Below are 19,004 nucleotides of genomic sequence, written 5' to 3' on the forward strand. Positions count from 1 at the left end.
ATGTCTACCTTGTGTCTTAATGCTTTTCTCATATCAAAATCTACTAACATTGCAGTAATTTAGCTGAGATGGAGAATGGAGCAGTGCAGTGGATTAAACCTTTATCCCACCATTGTTTGTGCATTTGTGCCCCTTCAAAGTGTAGCACAATGATATTCCATTTGTCTGAAACTTTTACCTGAATGACAGATTTCCATCCAAACTCAATTTCTATGCAGTTGATAGTCTGAAAGATATCCTCTAGTTTTGAAACATTTTATATATTTTGTGGTATTTTAAAAACATCCACATTAACTATTCAGGTACTGAGTTGTGAACATAATTTGCAACCTGGCATGTTTTGTTCTCCGTCCCAATTAACTTATCCTCTTTAATAACTTGATGTTACATGCCACATTAAGTGAAAAGGTAGCTAACCTACTTGTTTTCAAGTTTCCTCTGTTGCCTTGCACTGTCACTGAGGAAATGACAGTTACTTATGCTTGTATGCTTCTGTGTTGCTTCTAGAGATGTTAGCCAGTTTTCCCATTGGCCCAGGTGTGAGCAGAAACTCACCATTGGATAAAACATCAAAGCAATCTTGTTTTTCACCACTTAATGCGTGCCGGAGGGTTGAGGAGTGGCAGATAGAGTTTAATTTGGATAAATGTGAGGTATCTCATTTGAACCTATACAATTAATGGTATGGCCATGGGTAGTCTAGTCAAACAGATTAGGCATTCTGGAACACAGTTTTTTGAAAGTTACATTACAGATAGACAAGAAGGCATGGTTAAGAAGGCATTTAGTGCGCTTGCATTCATTGCTCAGACCATTGAGTATAGGAGTTAGGATGTCACGCTGAGTGTGTACAGATGTTGGTGAGGCTAATTTTGGAGTATTGTGTATAGTTCTGGTCACCCTCCTATACAAAGGATATAATTAAATTAAGATAATTCAGAAAAGATTTACCAAGGTTTTACCTGAACTGGACAGTTTGAATTATAAGGTGAGGCTGGATAGGCTGGGACTTTTTTTACTGGAGCATAGGAAGTTGAGGGCTAACCTTATAGAGGTTTATAAAATCATGAGGGGCATAGATAAGGTGAATAGTAAAGGTCTTTTCCCTAGGGTAGGGGGTTTAAAAATTAGAGGGCATATTTTTAATGTGAAAGGAGAAAGATTTAAAAGGGACCCGAGAGGCAACATTTTCACACAGAGCATGGTTCGTATGTAGAATGAACTGCCAGAGGAAGTGGTAAATGCAGGTACAGTAGCAACATTTAAAAGACATTTGGACAGATACATGAATAGGAAAGGTTTAGAGGAATATGGGCCAAATGAAGGCAAATGGGACTAATTTAGTTTGGGAAACTTAGTCAGCCTGGACAAGTTGGGACTGAAAGGTCAGTTTCCATGCAGTATGACTCTATATTGCATCAGCAGACTGATCAGCTGCACTATAGAGACTTAATTTCACAAAAGAAAACAGTGTACAGTCAATTTGAGCAATCTTTATCAGAGTCAAAATGTCAGTGTGTTATACTTAAGAAGATTTGTAATACAAACAAATACCACAAGGTTAGATCAATTATGTTTCCAGAGCAGCTTGCAAATATACAGAGATAATTAAAATCCAACAGCATTATAAATTCATTAACATATTTACCTTTTTGACTTCATACTTAATGGCAAGTTTCACTCTGCTCAGAGATGGCCTATGATGATCACCCTGAGGCTCAGAATCCACATCTCCATTAAGAATGGCTTCCACTTCCTCTGTATCTCGGCACAGGTCAAGCACACCAACAGCAAAATCCTTGCATTGCATAGATAATTTCCTATAATCATTCTAAACAGAAGAAAATGACAGTTGCTGAGAATTACTGCAGTCATTCACCCATCTCAACAAAATGCTAGACAGGGAATCAGCTGACAGAAATATAGCCATGAAATTGGTAACAGTTTACACAGTCACTTTAGGAACGTTTTCATACAGTTGTAAAAGTGAATAAATCAAATGCATTCCGTAAGTGTTAGATAATCAGATGTTTAGGTTAATCAGAGCTTAATAGTTTAGTTAGGGAACCATGCAGCATGTGGTCAATGAGAACTTAATTGTTCTTTGGTTTATAAATTTATTTTCATCCGTGTTTAAAGGGTGGTCTTAGACATGAGCCAAATGCCAGTTGTATTAATTAAAATTTCTATGCCTGCCCTTTCCTCGGGGAAGGCAACATTGACTTAAGTAATTAGCCTAGTCAAACAAATATACATTGCAATGTGTTAAATGATGATTCAGTTTTCATTATCAAAGATAATTTCTTGTGAAAGAAAGTCTAAATCAGATTCATGCCATTCATGATCCTGGCATGGTTTAAAATACTTTTCAATCAATTTAATACTTTAGAGGTGTCGTCCTTGTTGTAATTTAGGAATCACAGCAGTTACTTTGTGCATGCTAATAATTCAGAAACAGCAATTGGATAACAACAATTTTTACTGTTTTAACAATGTTGTTTCTTGAATAAATATTGACCACCAGGAGTAACTCATCTGCTATTCTGTAGCGCCAAGGGATCTTTCCATGTCCACCTGAGAGAAGAGTTTAGTCTTCAGTTATAGGTCTTATCTGAAAGACGCAGGTATCCTTCAGCTATTTTTCTTCCTAATGTTTATCATACCTATATGATAATTTTATGTATTCCATGTATAGGAAATCCCAAGTGTCTCTGAATATCAACATTTACAAGTTTTATGTTCTGTTTGCTTTTATGTTCTAACTACCAAATTGAATAACCTCACATTTATCCACATTATCTTCCAATTGCTGTTTACTTGCATGACAGTATTTTCTCTCTCTAATGGATAAAGTGTTCAAATTCATTAAACAGCATTGAGAATCAGAAATTAATTTGTCATCTGGACTCAGTGCTGTGATTCTTACATTGATTCAAAGATCAGTCTTTGAAATCACTGAACAAATGTTGACTTCTTCAATTAAATATCCTTCTTTTCAGCTATCAAAAAATGAACAGGTGTCCACCTGTTTAACAATGGTGAATGCTCTATTGTATTAGAGTGTTGGAGAGTTTGTTTATATCATTGCAAAATGGTATCTCATTCGGGACATTTGCTTGATGTTCAGGTCCAACAGGTTGATTTAGCTCATTGGAGGTTGTTTATATATCTGTGAATTTACACTGTGAGATTGTTCTATAGGGCATTTAATAGGATTAAAGTGTTTAAAGAGATTCTTAAATGGGTGAGAATTTATATTGCTATATAAGAAGTTAAAATAAATTAGTTTATTTCAAGACAAGTTTGACCAAGTATTCATATGAGCATATAAGATAAGCTTTTTTTTCAAATATTATTTAGGTGGATTTTATTGTTCATTTGTTCCGCATTTCAAATACTTCCCAATGTTACGATAATATTCATGAGTTCTATCCAGTCGATATTGAAGATATGAGGATACATAAGGTTGTGGAGATACATAAAAGATATGGAGGGACCATGAGATCCATAGGGAAAATAGTGAGGGCATGGGGCTACAAAGGAAATATGGGGATTCGTTAAGAGGGCCAACAACCATTAAAGGGAATAGGTGGATATTGCAGTAACTAGAGGATTTCCAGCCTGCCAGTCTTGGTGCCTTTTCACCTTCATTTTCACTTTGGTCTTGCTTTGTGTGGTCCCCAAGTCCATACAGACCCCAACTCGATGGGTGTGGAGAATACCATTTGTGTGTTCTTTCAGTACTTTGAAAATTACATCACGAAATGGCCTGGCTCACTATTTCATAGGAAAATAGGAACAGGAGTAGGTCATTTAGCCCCTTGAGCCTGTTCTAGCATTCTATGAGATTATAGCTGAAATATGGACTAACTCCTTCTACCTGCCTTTAGCCCAGATCCCTGATGCTTTTGCTTAACAAAAAAGTACCTGCGTTAAATTTAAAATTAACAACCGACTTACCATCCACTGCCATTTGTAGAAGGAGTTCCAGCTCTCTACCACCCTTTGTATGTGGAAGTCCTTCCCAATATCTCTCCTGAATGGTATGTCCTAATATTTAGACTGTGCCCTCTAGTCTTAGAATCCACAACCAGTCGAAATAGTTTACCTTTATCTACTGTCTTTTCGTGTTGATATCTTGAAGACTTTGATCAGATCACCCCATAACCTTCTAAACTTAAGGGAAAACATGCTTAAATTGTACAATCTCTCCTTCCTGAGTCTATCAGAAAATCTGGCCTCAGGAATCCTGATCTTGCAGAATAACCATTTGTTTAGTAATTTACAAGTTGCCTTTTAGAAATCAAAATACATTATTTCCAGTGGTTCCCTTTTTGTCTACCCACTAAATACATCCTGTCAAACATAATTTGTCAAATGTGATTTTGCTTTTCTAGAATCATGTTGACGTTCTCTGATCATATGGTTTTCTCAGTACTTTGTTAAGATTTCCTTTTGTGAGAGAGCCAAGTTGTAACTATAAAAAGAACATAATACTATTAATGGCCAATTTAATATTATTAAAATCCTCAAATGCAACAGAAAAAAGTGAATTACCTGTAGTAAATATACTGGATGTAAAACATAAAGGTTACAAAGCGAAGCTGTGACTTTATTTAAGATTGTAGCACACTGAATAGCCCAGGGGAACTCTCACTTAATCTGCTTCCATCAATTTTTGTAAGGCTTTAGATTTGGTTCTTCTGAATAAGTCTGTATTTTTTTGTTTGTTCTTTTGATTTGCATATATCCTTAATTATTTTTGTGAGCAGTTAAGTGGTGGTGGTGGTCGGGGGGGAGGCACAGCAGCAATCTTCGGGAAATGGAGAGGTCACTGCTTGGTCCACAGTGCAATTAGAAATGGCAGTCGACCTCTCCAAGTGCCACATTAATCAGAGAGCTAGCACAGTTTTGGCAACACCAGAGCGCAGTGATATCTGAGTTCCCTGCAAAGTAAACAAGAATGCACTTCCATTTTGAGGCATGCTCACAGGGAAAGTAAAAAATGTTCCTGTTGTACTGGGGGAACTATGTAAGCCCCAGTGATCGGAGAGAAAGTCTCTCCAGCAGCATGTCAGGATAATAGGGCAGGTTATTGCGACTGGGTTCCACTTCTTTTGTACGTGGAACATTGGACATTTGTGATCCCACCTTTGCTCCTGCCTCCTTGCAGCTGGTGGCCTCCCTGCATGGTGAGAGGACATTCTAGTGACAGCCAAAAGCCTGGAAAAGTGATTCCAAATCTGCTTTTTAAAGGTGTAAATTGGCCACTACCTTTTGCTGGTGAGCAATTGAGCAACTAGTGGAATTCAGAAATCCTCCCATTGCCTCCCCACAAGGTTTACCATCCCTCCTCAGTCTCACTGACCCAACTACCTTTAATGATGCCATCTATGTTCTGTAACGTCCCGGCCTACGTTTCCACTTGACCCACTTTGGATGCAAGTTAGAACAGGATGGGAAATAGGTAATCAAAGAGTTTAATTATTGGTTTCTGGCCCTGACGACTGGCTGCAATGTTGGAAGAGAGTCAAAATCACCTTGAACTCATCAAGGCTAGTGAATGCATCTTCAAGTGATATTATCAATCCAGCATATCACCGACCTCTCACACTGCATCACTCACCCATTAACATGTGACTTACTTTAAAATATCCCACAGTAATCACATTCAGAAAAAATAAGATACCACATTTGTAAAATTCAACTTACAGTGGCAAAAAGATTGTTGGGCATTATTTAAGACTTAGCACACTGTTAAAAATGCACTTACCCCTGAATTTACTGGTGCTATCCCTCTGGTGTGGCAAATGGGTAACTAATGATTATGTGCCACAAATTCACGCCTTTTGAGGGATTTCAATTCTGTGCCTATTGGTGAGGTGCAGGCATAGTATGACTTGTGGAGGAGTACTGCATATTGCACAACAACATTGGCATTTCTGTATTTAACTGCACAAATCCAGTCTCCCGAAGTTGCTGTCCAGTTTATTCTCTATTATGAGTGAAACATAATAGACTGACTTTTACTCTTAATTCAAAAGCTGTTGTGTTTTATCATTTTAACATATCAGGCTGTCCACTCTTTGGATGGATGACAATCTACATCATCTTCCCAGACGCTGACCAACTTAGAGTATGGTGAGAAATTAGAGCGAATGATGTCAGATACCGAGCAAAGCCTTTCTGAATGTTGTGACCGATAAGTCACATGTTCCAACTAAGGTCTGGATGCTGAGATAAAGTTACCTATGAGTGGCAAGAGTCATATTAATGGGTATTATTGCATGTTATCACACTTGTTATTACTTGATCTTGCCCTGTTAATATGCACTTTCCTATTCTCCCATCTGCCGCATAGAAACTAAACACTGAGAATTTCTGACATGAGAGTCAGAGCGAATGCCTGGTGACTCTAGCTCGCTGCTTGCTCCTCAGAATCTCCACCTTGGATACCTGGCACCAATATCTTGAGGCATGTTCCAAGGCAGTAGCTACATGCATTCCATATTAATTGATGAAGGCATCTGACATGTGGCAGTGTCCCATCTCATCATGGCACATCTCTGATCCACATACAATACCTTTCTGCACCTCAGTGTTGCTCCTTGGTGTGCAATAACATCTTTCATTGGAATGCTGCTGCTAGGACACACAGGCAGGGCCACACCCAAGGATTGGACCTATGCTGCGTCTCAGGGCTGCTCCAGACACCAATCTGGAATGCGGAGGCTACAAGGATGTTGAACAGGGGAAATTTGGTTGGTGGTTGGTCATCAATGGAAGGTCATGGGATGCTGTGAGAGAGGCTGTGGTAATCAGGCAGTCACCTCCACTGTAGCCCCAACAAAAGGGACAGCACCTTTGTTTATTGTTAACATGACCAAACTGTAATGAGCTCAGAGTGTAATGATGAGAGCTGGAGTCACAATTCAAGATGGTGGATGGGAACATGTGGGAGTTTACTGAAGATGGCGGCCCAGAGATTGAGAGGTACAGAGGGATCTGGAGCAGGCTAAGTCTAATGTTCAGGGAGTTCAGTCTGATCTGATCTGCTTTCCGTGATTTGCTGATTGCTAAATGTGACTTGCGGAGTGATATTGGCTGTGACCATAGCCGGAGTGGGTGGATTCGTTGTCTGTTTGCCTGTTACAAAAAAAAAAGCAGGTTCCACTTCTGAGCAATGGGAGGCCCATTAAACAGCCGATTCCATCAATCATACACTTGCAGGATGTGATCATGTGTAATCATATTACTGTGTGAAATACACACAGTGTGCAACCATGTGGGATACAAATGGCTAGTCACAAACTATGTTAATCACACCACTGGCTCTTGCAAATTGCAGATAGACATCTCTGTGATGCAGATGTCAATGGAGGCAACTTTAAAAGAGGCTGCAATGGACCACGACATATATATACAGTTGATGTGGTAGGGTACACAAGGGCAGTGAACTCATTCCCTCTCAAACTGAGCTCTTACATGCAATGAAACCTTTCATTGGGAGGAGAAGGGCTCAGCTCTCAAGTAGCACTTACACCCATCTACTGTCTCTTTGTCACGTGACGTGATGCGTAATCATCAAAGAATAAGCTCCAGTGTCAAGGTGCCAAGGTGACTCATTTCATGGCCTTGTCTGAATGCTCCACATCCCAAGGATAATGTCAAGGAGGACTATGTAAAGTCATTGTTTGTAAGTGATGTTAATGCTGACTGCTCACATTGATAAGGACCTGTGTGCTTTTTCTGCTTCCCACACTGTGTCGTTACAAGTGTGACTGATGGATCCAGCCACAGCAGGAGTTATCATCACTTTTGCTGTGATGAAACAAAGATGCAGAGAAATGGAAGAGGAACAGATGTGCCACCAAGCCAAGGACCAGAAGCAATATCCAATGGATGCTGAACAGCCTCCACATGAATGCATCACAGCTGATGAAGTACAAGATGTACATGAGAGCCACAGTGTTTCATCCTTAATGTCATGTCCTCTAAATGAGTGAGGCATAATGTCAGCACAGACTGTGGATGTTCTAGGATACTGTCACTGATTGAGAACTGCAAACTGAAGGAGTGTGCTGCAATACTAACTCAGTGACCATCAAGATGACAGATGCATTGAACTTTTATGAGACTGACTCCTTCCAATGAGCCACTGAGGACCCAATCATTCACATACAACTTCATCAAGGTTGTGACTGATGCCATTTGCACCAGATCACACCACTCTATTTCCTAGTGGCAATGTCAGTGCTGTAACCTGGCATTAGGCTTTGGCAACGTAGTTGACTTATCCCACTTGTAGGACACATTAGACTGAGCACACCTCGCATTGACAGGACAATATCATAACATGGATGAAGCTTTTCAATAGAATCAGGTTCTGTAAGTGATCTGTGACCATTGGTACCGCTTCTTACAAGTTTGTGTACTTACGGCTACCGTGAGTAGGAGATTAGGGCTAGCATCAGACACAAGGGGTACCCCAGGGACCTGGTGGGGAGTTGATGAGGTTTGGGATGATAGCATGAGAAAAATCATGAGACCTCTTAGAAAGAAACCCACTATGAAACTGTATAAAAATGACACTGCCAAAATATGATAACATTCAGCCCTATGTTACCAGGTAAGTGTGTATAGCCTGATGCCAGCCAGACCATTATATTGCGTGGTATTCTTCCTGCTGATATGATTAAATGCTTCAATTTATACAAATAATAGCAAATTTCAATGGGATGAGTTTTCATTTTAGTTTTCCAGAACTCACAGTTAATTGAAGGCACAATTTTTTGTCCATTACAACTAAAAAAAAATTACTCTAGTTTTGTTGTTGAGTTTGAGAGACTCATTGACTCCTTACACTGAAACTTGGTGAAAGGACAAACATCGTTAGGCTTGTTAAATATCTACAAACTCCCAGATTAAGGGGGCCACATTCTTTTCCCCTCACTCCCACCACCTAATTCTTTTTATGATACGTCAACATCCCATTTCCAAATTTGGAAATTTTATTTGGCATTTCTGGTGAACAAATCTCATGACCCATGCAGCCATTCAATTTCCAGGTGTTATTCTCTAATAGGGAAAAAAAATCAGACATTCAAAAATTGATCTTCTAAAGAGTTTACTAGAGAACAAATGTGACTTTTTCAGCAGAAATTTACACAGTAGACTTGAAACATGGACTGTAAATAGCATTTAACTAAATAATACCTCTGAAATATTTTAATATATAATTCCCAGACTGAAAATATTAAATATTGTATAATGACAGTATAACATTAAAATGTTCAAGAATTTGATTCAGTATTTTGCTTTAGGGTCCAGGCTTTCTAATGACAAGTATCAAATAAGCTTGAGATACTGGTCTAATTATGTTCGTACTGATTGTTTCCCTTTCTTTAGAAAGAAAGTTCTCCATTTGATACAGGGCATACAACAAGCAAACCTATTCTTTGGGAGCTACAAGTGCACGTTTCCTGAAGGCATTGAGTAGAGTGGTATTTCATGTTCCATACGTGCAACCTTGGGGAAAACGCATAACATGAAATTAGATTTCAATTTTTAATGATCAGGTTGTCATTGGATTGTATTAAAGATAGAAAGGTAGAAACTAGTATTCGTGACAATATTATAAAATGCTTTATAAAAAACTCAAAGTCCTTACAAGTATATTATGTTAACATTAGTAAAGTTCAGTTCTACCACATTGTATTTTTTTGAGTCATGGAAATTTATGGGACAGCCTTCAGTTCTGTTCTGCAGTCCTCACTTTTGCTCAGTTCTGTTCAGTGCAGCCAAGAAAGAGCTATCCAGCATAATCAGGCTTTCCAATTCTTTACAACACTTTAGGTACATACCTCCAAAGAAATTCCATTATGAAGAATATTTCTGCTTCCCTCAATCCCTCTTATTTTAATTTTTAATAGTTTCTTTAAATTAATGCTCCATAGACCTCTCTGCTAGGAAAATAGATCCTCTGTTACTCTATACATCATAACTAAATCTCCCCACCACCTCTTCTGCTCCATCAGCCCTGACTGGTCCAATCCTTTCCTGGAACTGGAGGTTTCTATTCATGCAAACAGGTTACTGTCGTGCTTGTAACAAGGTCAGCCAGGTGGACTGCATAGAATATGAGTTCCCTGACTGGGGTTGTTAATCTGGTCCCATGAGGGAGCCCTAGCTGACAGATACAAACAGAATTGTCAGAGGTCCAGTTCACTCTGACAGGTGGCTTGGAAAAAGCCAGATCAGTGTCAAGGACTGTCCATGTGTAAATAAAGGGTGATTTAGTAATTAGATACTGGCCTCTGTGGAGTTATTTCAGTTAAAGTCCTTGTAAATATTATCTATGCAACATCTTGTCTGATCACATCCTTCATATGGTGACAGGACTATTCCAATTGTGGCCTATTATTTTCTATGGTTCTGGCATAGTCTTCCTGGTCTTATATTCAATGCCTTGTCTAATTACAGAAAGAATTTTATACGCCTCTTTTGGGGTGGGTGAATCTGTTTTTCAATGTCCTTCTGCACTTCGACAATTTCAGTATCCTGTCATTGATTGATTGTACTTTTGCCTTGTTTCCTTCACCCTAAACACATGGTCACACTTCTTTTGATGAATTTTCACTTGAACTTCTCTGCCCACCTAAATGGTCCATTGATAAGTCCCTACAGTTTACAGCTTTCTTCCTCACTATCAACCACTCAGCTTATTTTTGTATCCATTGTAAATGTTTCAAATCATGGCCTGTACATTCAAGTCTGAGTCATTAAGTCTACACCATGAAAAGAATGAACATTATAATGAACCTTACAAATCCCGCTGGTCACTGCCTTCCAGTCACAAGAACATTGAAAGGTTGACTATTACCTTTTGCTTTCTGCCAGTGAGATGATTTCGGATCTGAGTTGCCACTCTCTCTTGGATCTCATGGGTTTTTACTTTTCTGATCAGTCTGCCATGTGAGAGCTAATGAGAGTCCTTATTATGATCTATGCAAACTCCCTTAAGCATGATGACTTTCCTTGTTATCTACTCAAATATCTTAAATAAAATTAATCAAATATGATGGAGCAAACCCAGTGCCAGGGACCTGGGTTTGATTCCAACCTCGGGCATGGAGTCTGCATGGAGTTTGCACATTTTCCCCATTTTGCGTGGGTTTCCTCTGGGTGTTGCAGTTTCCTCCCACAGTCCAAAATTGTGCAGGTTAGGTGGATTATAGGGTTGCAGGTGGGTCCAGGTGGGATGCTCCTTGGAGAATTAGTATGGACTCATTGGCCAAATGGCCTGCTTCCACACTGTAGGTATTCTATCCATGGGATGTACCCTCAAGGCATATCTCCAGTCCACATACAGGATGTTTTTGCAGTTCAATTCTGCACCTCAGGATAAGAACATAAGAACTAGGAGCAGGAGTAGGCCATCTGGGCCTCTGGGGCCTGTTCTGCCATTCAAGAAAATCATGGCTGACCTTTTCATGGACTCAGCTCCACTTACCCGACCACTCACCATAACCTTTAATTCCTTCAAGGTTGCATAGACTGACAACCATCTTTGTAATGCTTCAGCAAGGACACTGGAAGCTTAGGGATAAGCACCCAGCTCATGAATGAGGCTGGGTCGCTAGGATCTTCACTAATTGTTGTACTGCTCACTCACTCTGAGCCTACCTGATGCTTGCAGAATCTCTGCCTTGTTTTTGTCTTGCCTTTTTGCATATAGCTCCTCAACCGGAAATGCCTGGCTTATACTACTACTACTCTTTTGCTATGCCACCTGGCATTGTTAGTTAAGGCAGTCTCTGATACTGATCCAACTGCTCTAGATGGTCATAGTCAAGACCCTCTGCTCACAAGAGGTGAAGAACTGAATGGCAGGCAGTACATAACCCGCCTTGACGCCTTCTGCCCTACTGAGGGCTGGTTCACACCTGGAATGAGACAGAGAGGTAGGTGTTACAGCAGTTGAAAACGGATGGCACAGTTATTACTGCTGATGCAGATTGGGAGATCTTTCAAGCAAGTGAGTAGGCAGAGGGCATGCAGGGCTAATGGTGTTGAATTTGGGGTTGGTGAGGGTTTGTGGGGAAGATGTTGCATGCTGAGAGTGGTAGAGCATCCTCCACATTGGGAGGTGGGTGCAGTGACAAATATGGAGTGACTGTGAGAAACTGGAGAGAAATGTTGGAAATGGTGGCATTTTCATTGGCAGAATGGAGAAGGACATTGACCTAATTCTTTAAGTGCTGGGCATTGTCCTAAACCAGTGGTAACCTCAACATGATCAGTGTTTTGGCCTCCACTTCTGGTCCTGGGTGAAGAGTGAGTCACCTTCCCATCCAGCAGCAGCTCCTGGACCATGCCCACAAAGTGGGTGCCCATTTTCCTCAATTTACCACGTTCTGGGCCAATGTCAGGAACCATGCAGGGCAGCTCCAGACTGACAGTGCCTGGCAGACTTTTAAATATGGCACCAATACTAGGGATGCCAGTTAATTCTGGGATCACCAGTAAGTGCTTACTTGTTCTCAGAACGGCATGTGTTAAGATGAGGAGGACATTGGACGTGATATTCAACATGAGGGCTGAATAATGCGTCAAGTTTAGTAAGATATGGGAGAAAACCTACCCAGCCTCATGGCACAAATCATTCTGCCAATATTGAGTCAACTTGCACACTGCCAAGTTAAGTCCTCTAAAATAAGGGATGTAATTCTAAAGGTGGAGCAGGAGCAGAGAGAACTGGCTGTATGTATTCATATCTTATCGTAGAAAGCAGGACTGGTTGAATGGGTGGTTAATGAAATATATAATGTCCTGGAATATTAACAGGGGCTTTGAGTACAAGAACAAGGAGGTTATGTTAATTTTGTATAATACTTTAATTTGGCCTCAAATGGAGCATTATTCTGGGTGTACATTTTTAAAAAACAGACGTGAAGGCACTGGAGAGAATGTGCAGTGTTTAGAGGGATACAGGCCAAATGCTGGCAAATTGCTCTCGGTCAGATTGGGATATCAGGTTGGCACGGACAATTTGGACCAAAAGGTCTGTTTCCATGCTGTATGACTTTATGATTCTAAGAGATTAGCTTGCATAATTGCAAAGATGAGGAACTCCACATATGTAGATAGATTGGAAAAGTTGGGACTTTATCTCAGAGATGAGATGTTTGGATGAAATTTGTTGAACGTATTCAAAATCATAATTGATATGGATGGGAATAGATTTTAGGAAATTGGCAAAAGAAGCAATGGAGACATGAGGAGAAGCTTTTTCGAGCAGCAAGAGGTTTATATCTGGAATGTGCTGTCTGAGAATGTACTGGAAGCAGATGCAATTGAATCATTCAAATGTGAGTTGGATTATTATCTGAAAAGGAGGAATGTGCAAGATTATGAAGAGAAGACTGTGGAAATGCACTAAATGCAAAACTCAGTCAGGGAGCTGAGGGTGTAAATGTGCTTTAATAATTCTCTGATTCTGTGGTTTGAAGCTGTTCTGGGCACAGGCGTAGCCACTCACTGATTTCAGAGGTAAGGCTCTATAGAAATGGAGAATTAAAAAGGTGGAACTTTGTCAAGTCAGAAAATTAGAAGTTTTTCAATACCAATGATATGAATATAATTAAACTGATTTCCCAAATTGCTATCATAGAATACTTTTCACAGTTAATTACTCCCCTTATGTTTTCACTGACATTCAAAACGGATCAATTTTAAAAAGCACAGCTTGCAAACAATAGAAAGCTCTTATTCCCTGAAATGAAATAATATATTTATAATATATATAATGCAGATTCAATTTATTTTTCTATTATGTAGTAAATTGATGACTTTTCAATACATTACTGAAGATCGATTTTTCATAACTTAAATCTTGTCAATGTAATTATAACATAACATTATAATAATTGACAATTTTTTGAAAGATGTGCGTGTCAAAAGTTGAGTGTCACAAATAATTTATTTTTGCGGAATGGCACATTTCCATTTTAATCAAGACTGAACATGATGAATGATTCCAAAGCATACCTAAATTAGATTGTGATGCTTTACTGAGGTTTCCTTTCACTATTAAAAGAAAAATACTATAATTTTGAAAGTAAGGTAAAAATTAAGTGAGATGTTAGAAGAGTAGAAGCATTTATGCTAAACATCATAAAAATTAAAACCAATTCAATTTACAACTCCATCTCTATACAAATAAATACTGATAATAAATTAGTAGTGACATTTTTATAAAAGTGTAAAAATTACTGCATAGATCTCTAAATTTATCTATTAATCTTTATAAACACAAATATTCTATGACTTAATTAGAGTAAATTATACTCGTAAACACCTATTTTACATCTAGTTATTTACAAATTGCATGCACATATAAAATTGCATATGCATGGGGGCATTCAGGTTGTCCCTTGAAATGAACTACGGAAGTTAGTTTAATCGTGATCAGTAATTATTGCACTAGCTGAAGGCTTGCATGGATAAATTAAAGTTTTTTTTATCACTATCCCCACTTTCCCTTCATCTAAGTTATGTAGTACAATTTCTAATAAAGAACAAACAAAGAAAATTTACAGCCCAGGAACAGGCCCTTTGGCCCTCCAAGCCTGAGCCGATCCAATCTACTGTCTAAACCTATCACCCAATTCCTAAGCATCTGTATCCCTTTGCTCCCCACCTACTCATGCATCTGTCCAGATGCACCTTAAATGAATCTACCATGCTTGCCTCGACTACCTCTGCTGGCAATGTATTCCAGGCACCTACCACCCTCTGTGTAAAGTACTTGCCATGTATATCCCCCTTAAACATTTCATCTCTCACCTTGAATGTGTGACCTCTAGTTATTGAATCCCTCACCCTGGGAAAAAACGTTCATCTCTATCTACCCTGTTTATACTTCATGATTTCATACACCTCAATCAGGACCCCCTCAATCTCCTTTTTTCTAATGAAAACAATCCTAACCTACTCAACCTCTCTCCATAGTTAGCCCCTTCCATACCAGGCAACATCCTCGTAAACCTTCTCTGCATCCTCTCCAAAACATTCACATCCTTTTGGTAATATGGCGACCAGAACTGTACACAGTATTCTAAATGCGGCCGAACCAATTTCTTGTAAAATTTTAACATGACCTGCCAGCTCTTATACTCAATATCCAATGAAGGCAAGCAAGCCATATGCCTTTTTGACCACTCAATCCACCTGTGCAGCCACCTTCAGGGTACAATGGACCTGAACTCCCGGATCTCTCTGCTCATCAACTTTTCCCAATGTTCTTCCGTTTACAGTATAGCTCGCTCTAGAATTAGATTTCCCATGTAAAATTAAATGTTGGTGGTACATACACATTTATAATTTGTACCTTTTTAATGTTGTTTGCAGTTTATTTACAATGATTATCAGCATCAGCTTTATATGGGCCTGTGGTAATGCTAACTTGTTTTTTGGAAGTCTCATTCCATATGGAACACCACACCATATGATGTGCTACAGGTTGAAAACGTTAATTTCTCCATCATTTGTCTATTATACTGATAAGTATCTCACATTGGTTAGAGGGGGAATCTATCACGATAGCCGTGCCTTTGTGATATTAAAAGCATTTGCTTTAAAATACACTGAACAGCCTTTATTTGTTTATCCAGATCTTGGTGAATGGGATTGCATTTTTTCTTATGTACATGTTTTGGGATTGTGTTGTTGGAGATGTGGGACAGAACCTATGTACTTTTTCTCTTCAACCTGTGACAGTCATGTGTGAGATCTTTCCACATGATAGATCGGCAATTGCATAGTCCAAGGCTATTTCCCTGCTCTTGATTTTAGGTATGGTCACATTCTTCAGCCATAACAGCTTGCTCCTTGTTGGCTGTCACCTCCAAGAAAATGACTGTATCCTATTGTGTTGTCTCCAAGGTGGAACAATTATCTGTGGAGATATGAGGGAAAAAAGAACCATTGAATTCATGGTCATTGTGCATAAACTGAAGGCATTATCACACTGACCTTACAAATTATTTGAACATCAATTATTAATAGTGAACATATAAAAAAGCAAGTGATTATGGACCAAAATTTCTGTTTTTTAAGATGTTGCACATAGTTTATTGCAATGCATATTGTACAGTGTGTCATATCAAATACGTTGTATAGAAGTAACAGTTCATGGTTTCATAAAATAATTAATATTTAGCATTCAGCAGAATAAGGATTCTGAAGACATATCAGAGAATTATCTGTGTTATTTTGTTTATCTTATTTTTCTTGTGTTTTATGGATGCTTTTCTGTCATTTGTATGTTTTCTATATGATTTTTACCTTGCAATAGATTGTAAGTCAATAAAGCATTGATAGTAATTTGAATTGTTTTCCAAAACTATTTCACACATCTTTATTTACAAATAACAGAAATAAATATGTGAGGGTTTGTGAAAATTCTCATAAAAGTGTCAATTAAAATAGAATGGTGCTGCAGTACTTCGAATAGTGCCCTGGTTTCTTTCCTTTAACCCAAACTTCAGTTGACTGTCCTTAATACAATGTGCAGATTTAGATCTAACATTAATCTTTATTTGGAATGAATTGCCAGAATAATCCCATGTTTTATATTTTGATCTAATAAATTATTGTTGCAATTAGAAAAAAATAATTTCTATTATTTGTGCTCCTATTTCCACTGTTTAACTGTTATTTAAAAGGATAGAAAAGAATGTTCGATTGTAAGCCACAAGACTAGATAAATATTCATTTGATCCTCAGATTGTGCTAACCTGGCTGATTGGGATATAGGATCTGGGTATGAATAGGTGACCAAAAATTAGCTGTTATCCTCCTCTGGAGCATTATCCATTGGTAGAAAGTGCACAACTGTGTCAGGGTGGCAACATTGGGCTTGGTTTTAATGCATTCTATAGCTGAGCATTCTGAAGAAATTGCCTGAGTTCAAATGTGAGTCACCTAGAAGAGGTGCTGCACATCTAGCACTTTGGAGCTGTATCACAAACTCAATCAACTCATTTGGGATAGAATGGAAGAAATCTGGGAAGGGCCAAAGAGCAAAGAAGAAAACATTTTTTTTCTCAATCAAGTGGTTAATTTTCAGTAGGTGAAAGGATAAATGTCAAAAACATTTACAGATCATTGAAGGCCAACACTTGCTGTTGGCAAATGTCCTATTCTATTCAGCTGGAATATTTGGAAAAGAAGATTTTCAAGTAATGTTTAGAAAATTGACATCTGGTTTTCTCCAAGATATTTTCTGAGAATCAAACACTGGTGGCAGGACTGGTTTGTCCAATCAGTGCCATATTCGACATTTCTACCCAAGTTATAGCTATGGAGTGTGAGAACCAACAAGGAAACTCCAGCTACTGATCTTGCCTATAATCTTCAATCTTTGTGTAAATCTTTGTTGTAATTCTTAATTTTATTAATACCCTTTCAGCTATTACTTAATTTTCTTTTGCTGTTTTCTCTGACTTAAAACATAGAATGCTCTCAGCTTTTCGTTCTCTGCATCCTTACTGCCCTGAAACAATTTACAAGGTTTCAAGAATGCAGAACCAATTATTTCTGTCAGTCCTGTTGTGTCCTACAATCTGCATCTTTTTAAACCTAAAACTTGTGTTCACATAACCACTATTTCTTAATTTCTAGAATAAAAGTTTTGGTCACCAGTCAGGAATCTAGACATTAAAATATATTTCTAATAATTAGAAATAATAACTACAAATGAACTATTTAGAATAAATAACTTATTTTCTACCTGGATGGCAAAAGCCAAAAGAAGACATGGAACATAGGCAAAAAAAAAATTGTTTTTGACTGCAGCATTTAAAAGCTAGATTTTTTGAATAGTGTTATATTATTTTTGATGTAAAAAGAACAGAAATTTATTTGTAGCTCTTGTAACTTGGAAGGAAATTGTGTTTCCAAAGTTGCCTGAAGTGTTTTATTAACTACCAATTGGCTGGTCAAGAATTGTATCAAAAATTTCATCTAGATATATTTCAAAAAGAGAAAAATTGAAATTGGAAAACAAAGTGTTTCTTAATCATCCACTTTGTGAAAAAATGACTTTGCTTGTATTTCTATTATATTATGAAACCATTCAGATTACTTCACTTACAACGTCTCACTGTCATGAGTAAAGGCACAACATACATTGCAATAATATGGAATCCAAATCTTTCAAAGGACAGGGTAATATTTTTGGTCTATTATCAGTTGCTTTGTCATGTTTGACTATTGATGTTCAGTATTTTGCAAAGCTTTGTTGTCATGAAGTCCTTCAGTTTATGTATGATCAAACATGAATTAAACACAATCCAGTTTTCCTTATGTCTCCACAGATGGATTTTTCATATCTTTCTCAATAAATGAATCAAAATGAAGCAATCATGATCCCAGAAAAAAAAAATCTCTGGGGCGCAGATGAAGCAAAAGGTGTGTAAATGAAGTCAATGTTGGAAGTCAATCTTGAGCACAAAGTCAACTATATGGAATTTTCCATCGGGAGACACCAAAGCTTAGAGGAAACTACAAGCCAAAGATTTCAGGTTTACTTCTCAAAACATAATCAGAAGGTATACAGGATGAACATAACATAAATAGACGCTAGAAGAGGTAATTTGGCCCTTCACCTTTCAACATGATTATTACGAAACACTTACATCAACTCCACCTTCCTGCATTAAACATAATCATTGATTCCTTTGGTACCCAAGAAACTATTTACCTCCATTTTAAAAATAGGCAACAATAGGCAGGTGCAAAAAGTAATCAGGACAGTTAATAGAATTTTATATTTTATTGCAAGGGGAATAAAGTCATTGATGCATACAGCATAGAAATAGGCCCTTTAGCCCACCATGTCTATGCCAATCAACAAACACTAAACCATAGTAGTCCTACTTGCCTGCACTTGATGAAAAGTCTGCTATACCCTGACATTTTAAATACTCATCCAGATGCTT

General features: G+C 38.2%; 1 protein-coding gene across 1 annotated transcript in view; it reads right to left on the reverse strand.

Annotated features, from left to right (window-relative positions):
- The window catches only part of LOC122556621 (short transient receptor potential channel 7-like), a 152,095-nt gene that overhangs the window by 42,845 nt on the left and 90,246 nt on the right, over window positions 1–19,004 (reverse strand). The window contains exon 3 of the mRNA XM_043703527.2: window positions 1,649–1,831. Coding sequence (XP_043559462.2) covers window positions 1,649–1,831 — 183 coding nt within the window. The remainder of the gene's footprint in view (window positions 1–1,648; window positions 1,832–19,004) is intronic.

Source organism: Chiloscyllium plagiosum, unplaced genomic scaffold, assembly GCF_037043375.1.
Source record: "Chiloscyllium plagiosum isolate Xiang-an unplaced genomic scaffold, Cpla_swu_hap1 HiC_scaffold_16, whole genome shotgun sequence".
Classification (NCBI taxonomy): Eukaryota; Metazoa; Chordata; class Chondrichthyes; order Orectolobiformes; family Hemiscylliidae; genus Chiloscyllium; species Chiloscyllium plagiosum.